Genomic DNA, 6,000 nt, shown 5'->3' with positions numbered 1-6,000 from the left:
CAGCAGTTAAGAACACTGATTGTTCTTGCAGAAGACCCGGGTTCAAATCCCTGTAACTCCAGTTCCAGAGGATCCAATGACCTCTTCTGATCTCCACGGGCATTGCATGACACAGGTGCACTTACCTACATGCAGACAATACGTGTATACACATAAAATAAAAATAATAATTAAAAAATATATAGAGAGACCCAAGATTGTACCTTTAAAATGGCCATGCTCATTTAAATATTTGATAATGTAGGGCTTGACTTCAGAGACCTGAGGACAGAGAGTCTCAGGCATCTGGTAGGTGTCATTTTTCCTAGTAAAAGTGAGGCATGTGCCATTTTTTGCTCACAGCATGTTGTGCCTATTAGCTTCCTAGATAGTCTTCCATAAAATGCCAGAGTTAGACTGTCATGTCAGAGCCAAAGTGTTTATCAGTTTAGGTCCAAGAACTAGATATTAGGATATTTTGAGTGGTAAGATATGTTGGCAGCCTCTGTTGTTTCTAAGATGCTCTGATGATGCCCCTTATCTGTCATAAACAAGCATGTTTGCTATGTGTATGATTGCTGTGTGTATGATAGTATACTCACTGTGTGTATGGTACTTTGCACACTGTGTCTATGGTGGTAGACTTGCTCTGTGTATGGTAGTTTGTACACTGTATGGTAGTAGACTCATTGTGTATGGTAGTTTGCACACTGTGTATGGTGGTAGACTCACTATGTATATGGTAGTTTCTTGACTTGTATTTTAGAGATCAGTGAAACTGTGAAGAGACTTTGGAGCAGAGCTAGCCAGTTAGGAAGGCTTCTGCTTACTTGTACATTGTTGTCTGTGACTATCTTGTTCTAGCCCTTAAGAAACTGATTACCTTGGGGGGCTGGAGAGATGGCTCAGCAGTTAAGAACAGTGGTTATTCTTGCAGAAGACCCAGGTTCGAATCCCAGCACCCATATGGCAGCTAACAACTGTCTATAACTCCAGTTCCAGGGGATCCGACAGCCTCTTCTGACCTCCATAGGCATTGCACGACACGGGTGCACTTACCTCCATGCAGGTGATACACACATACACATAAAATAAAAATAATAACATTTAAAAATAAATAAAAATTAAAAATTAAAAAAAAAAGAAACTGATTACCTTGGAGGGAAGGTTCCTTAATGGAGAAATTCTGAATTAGTAGTTGAGGTTCCCCCCAAGTACCTTATGACACAATTTAAAGTAGTTGGTGAAACTTTTCCAAGATAGTTTGAACCCCAATATTTAATTCACTGGAAAATGACAACAGTGAATATGTACTGAGTGCCCATTAAATGCCAGTCATTTGGCTAAGCATTTTCTAGACTTTTTATCTCATGTATCTTCATAAAAACTGTATAAGGTAGACCATCTTATTCTCTCCATTTATTTCTACAGAGAAAACTGGGCCACTGAGAAGTCAAGTAATGGCCTAGAGCTGCTTAACAAGTAATAGGATCTAGATTTTAAACCAAGTATTCTGGCCCCATATTAAAATGTGTTAATAACAGCTTCTCATGACAGTAATTGAGTTATTTAATTTTATTGAACTTGGTGTCAAGAAAGAAAGTCCCTAGCCTCAGAAAAGAATGTACACTGGAGCAAAAGTGTGGTCCTGGCTGAGTATGGCGGGATTTAACCCCAAGTTTGTAAACACATCTCATGGAGCTAAGGAGTCTGTGTATGTCTGTGTGGCTCACAGTTGCCATTCACTGGTTTTCTATTTTTGAGGTTTACTCTGTGGGTTTCTGTTCGGACCTCCACGGGTACAGGGGTTTGTTCATATGCCAGCTCTTTTCTCATCAGCCCTGAGTTGACCTCCAGAAGGAAAATTGTGACCCAGGGCCAGCTGCTGACCTGTCTGTCTGTCTGTGCTTTCCTGCCCAAGAACTGATTCCCTCTCTGAGGAAATTGGACAGGCTCCTGGAGGCTGCTAGGAGGCTTTGATGTAGAGGTAGCAGTTGAACAGATTGTCCTTTAGAAGTAGCCAAACTTTATTCTCCAGATTGAAAGACGGACTTCCAAGAAAACTTTTCTTTTTAATGTTTTGTTCTAGCATCCAAAAAGAGACCCAACTTGGAGATCCGGGCTTGAGAGTTTCTCAGGGCTATTCTTGTTCTAGGTGGAGGGCAGCTGGCCTGCTCTCAGATGGCATGTGTCTTAATAGCTGGACAGACGGCCAGGCTCTCCTCCAGCTCCCTCCTGCTGGGCTTGGAGAGGAAGTCCACTTGACAGCCTCTGGGCACCACCCAGTAGGCTTACCCAAGTTTTTCAGTGTCATTTTGTGACAGACCTGGATTCAAATTCCAGCCTTGCCATGAGCTTAACGTGGTGGCCACAAGTTACTGGGCCTTTTTGTATACGCTTCCTTACCTCTAAAATAAGATTATAGTGATTCATTCCAGCGTTAAAGTAAGGATTAAGTGAGATAATATATTGTCATGATCAGCAGCACACCTGGCATGTAACATGGACCTTTCTAATGTTAGTTTCCACATATTAGTATTAGAGAGGCACTGGGACTAGCCAGTGGCACACTGGATCTGGAATCACGACAGTATGAATTTGATTCTAGGTATCTATTTCATGATTTTGAGGTTCTGGGACCTTAATTCCTCTAAGCATGAGTTTTCTCAATTTCAAATGGAGATAATATCAATACCCACATAGTAGGGTTATTGAGTGAATTTATTGCACTAATACATGTGAAACACTTATTATGTCTGGCATGATATAAGCCCAAAATGAATTTGAGTTCCTTATTAGCATTGGTGGCATTATTGTGCTTCACACAGTCCTGCCCTGTGTTTTAACTCACTAATTGCTGACTAATAATACTTTTTTTTGAGATAGGGCTTTTATGTATCCCAAGTTGACTTGGAATTTGCAGTCTTTCTGCCCTTGCCTCACAAGATGAGTGCTAGGATTACAGGCAGGCACCGTTATACCCAGGCTTACTACTTTTTTGAGTCACTGTTCCAAAAGACAGATTCTACCATCAGGGCTCAGATTTCTCACAGTTTTCTCTCATTCATCTTCCTGCTCCTTGCCAAGCATTGCTCTTTGTCATGTAATAAGTAGGGTACATTTAGTGGGGATCCCTCATCCAGCCAAAGGAGTTTCTTAGATGTCTAAGAATTGGGAGTTTTGGATGTCTGAGCAGAGACATGATTTGTGGAATCTGGAGCCAAGAAGCTCTGTCCAGTTTTGTTATTGCTGGGAGTGGTAGTGCATGGCCTCAATAGATACTGCCTGCCTTATTCAGCCTGTTCTCCTAAAAGTTCCACTCCTTCTCTTGGTTATTGGGGTAAATCATTCTGCATACTCGCTCACAGCCATACCACATTGAGTTGTCTTAGCAGATAAGAAAAGGACACTGGAAAGGCTTAATCATTTCAGCAGGGTTCCTGTGATTAAAATAGGCGATTCTGAAGTGGAATAAGTGAAGTGGCATTTGCCTAGCTTTTTAGAATTTAAGCCCATGCAGGGAATACAGCATAGAATCAATCATACGAAGTTGGAAGGAGCTGCAAGAAATCATCTCTGCCGTATTGTGCGAAATGAGACATTTGAGACTGGGGGAAGTGGTTTGCCCAAGGCTTCTCAGCAAGGTGGGAACAAGACTGGGACTGGAAGGCTGGTTGTCTGACTGCATTCGATGCTCTTCTAGTCCACAGTCCTACATCATGTTTAACTGCTCTTTTCTGTAGTAGCATGATCAGAGAGCACTGTACTGCCACATATTTGTAATCAAACAAATTCCCACCAACAATCAAAATAGAGTCAACATGCCTCCTCTAAACCTTCACATATTTATACCTTACTGTTATTTTCTAGGGTGTCAGATGCCTGATACATTCAATTCATGGTTTCTTATAACCCTGCTTCATGTCTGGTAAGTGAGCAATTTAAGTCAAGTCACCAAATGTGTATGTGTGCACGCATACTGTAACATGTAGCTTTCTTCAGGGCCAATTATATGAAATGGCAGTTCAGGTATGAAAAACTGTTCCTTTCATTTTCATAACTGATGTCTTGAAGCACATTTTTATTAAAGGTCAAAGCATAAGCCCATAAAGAAACTAATATTTATAGGATTTTTTTCAAAGAACGCCTGACCCCTTGAACAATGCTATCAGTATCTCTAAGAGAGTCTGTAAACTTGGATGGAAACCCTTCTCTCCCTTGGCTGTTTTAGGAAAGTTCACATTTACGTAAAAGTGGTTTAAATTGTGAGAATCCGTGGTCATTTTCATCATTGGTCATCAGAAAACTTTAACAAATTACAGCATTGACATTTATCCCTGTGCCTACAAAATGTGCATACAGGTTAGAGAGTCAAGCCAGGTTTGTTGCTGATGAAAATATTTAACACCTTAAACAGTATATTTTTTCTTTAGCTGTGAAGTAGCCAAAAAAAATCAATTTTTCATGTACTGTTGCACAATATTAAAGGTCAAAGGGATATAGGAGTCATTGAAGTGGGGGCTGGGGAATGTATTTTTTTGAACTGCCAGATCTGGGGAAAGTAAATTCTGGAGAACTAGGTTTGCTACTTTGACCATAGTGAGTATCTAAGGAACGTGGGGAATGGTTACCCTGTCAAAGGACCCTTGTTTGAGACTGCCTTCAGCTGAGCCTTGCATCACAGGACTTTTAAACTCCCCTAAACCTGTAGTTTATTGAAGGTACACTATGTCCTGGGCACTTTGCTGGGAACTAGAACTAATTCTCAAGAAACCCACAGTCTAGTGAGGGAGATAAGACATAAATGCTTAGTTATAGGACTTGAATGGTAAGTTCTAGAATACATGTAAGTGATGCTTATAGGATCAAAACAAAAACTACAGCTGTTGAAATCCTTCCTAGTTCTGTTAGTTGTCTAAAATATACTATGGCTTTTTGTCAGGTAGCACACTGCCTTTGGTATCCATAGTGGAGGTTAAAGAGAGGATACAGGAAGGGAAAATGTATACCTTGAGAAGAAAATGACTTTTTTAAGAGCTGAGGACTGCATGGTAGAATTACTCATTGGAAAGGTGGGAGGGTTGAGGGAAGGCTAAGCTGTTCCCAGAGGAGCTCAAAGATAATATTCAGAGCCAGTATGAAAGATTCTTTATTGCGCAAATAGCTAGAGGTATCAGAGTGGTAGAGGGAGTGGATGGCAAAATAAAATATATAATCCCTGTGACCACATCCTAAGGTCAATACCTGACTAATAGTGGCTGGGAGAGCCTTGAAACAACTTGCCATTTTTTTGTTTTTTGTTTTTTTTGTTTTTTGGGGGGGGTCTTTTTTGAGACAGGGTCTCCCTATAGCCCCAGCTGGCCTGGAACTCACTATGTAGACCAGGCTGGCCTTGAACTCACAGAGATCCACCTGCCTCTGCCTCCTGTGCTGGGACTAAAGGCGTGCACCACCACACCTGGCCAATTTGTCATTTTTTAAACTTTCCAAACTGTCTACTGAAGTTGGTTAAATTTCTTAGAGCAGTGGGATGTACCACCACCAGTTAAGTGGAAGAGGGAGGCCACCTGTTGCTTTGTCTCCTCTAACCTCTTCCTTGTTCTTTATTCTGATAACCCATAGAGAATTTGGTGGACTGTATCTGCAGCTTTTTTTTTTTTTTTTTGAACCAGCAAATCCTTATTGAGGACCTACTATGTGTTCAGGGCCATGGGATGTTTGAGAGAAGTTCCTAACATGTTCAAGAAACTGGAGTAGAAGGCTGGAGAGATGGCTCAGCAGTTAAGAACACTGGCTGTTCTGGCAGAAGACTCGGGTTCAACTCCCAGCACCCACATGGTGGCTAACAACCATCTGTAACTCCAGTTCCAGGGGAATCTGACGCCCTCTTCTGACCTCTTCGGGCATTGTGTGACATGGGTACATTTACATACATGCAGGCAGTACACTCATACACATATAAATAATAAATAAAAAAAGAAAAGAAACTGGAGTGGAAAATGGACCTTAAAGTACAATTGC

The 6,000-nt window shown here is 41.2% G+C and overlaps 1 protein-coding gene across 4 annotated transcripts in view; it reads left to right on the top strand.

The window, feature by feature from the left end:
* The window catches only part of LOC103740185 (ubiquinol-cytochrome-c reductase complex assembly factor 1), a 105,394-nt gene that overhangs the window by 34,536 nt on the left and 64,858 nt on the right, over window positions 1-6,000 (top strand). For all 4 annotated transcript variants that reach the window (XM_029567212.1, XM_008840744.2, XM_029567213.1 and 1 more), the window contains one exon: window positions 3,850-3,907. In XM_029567212.1, coding sequence (XP_029423072.1) covers window positions 3,850-3,907 — 58 coding nt within the window. The remainder of the gene's footprint in view (window positions 1-3,849; window positions 3,908-6,000) is intronic.

This window comes from Nannospalax galili, unplaced genomic scaffold, assembly GCF_000622305.1.
Source record: "Nannospalax galili isolate Female #2095 unplaced genomic scaffold, S.galili_v1.0 scaffold221, whole genome shotgun sequence".
NCBI classification, from domain to species: domain Eukaryota; kingdom Metazoa; phylum Chordata; class Mammalia; order Rodentia; family Spalacidae; genus Nannospalax; species Nannospalax galili.
The sequence above is the reverse complement of the archived record's forward strand: the minus strand, read 5'-3'. Positions and strand labels throughout refer to the sequence as shown.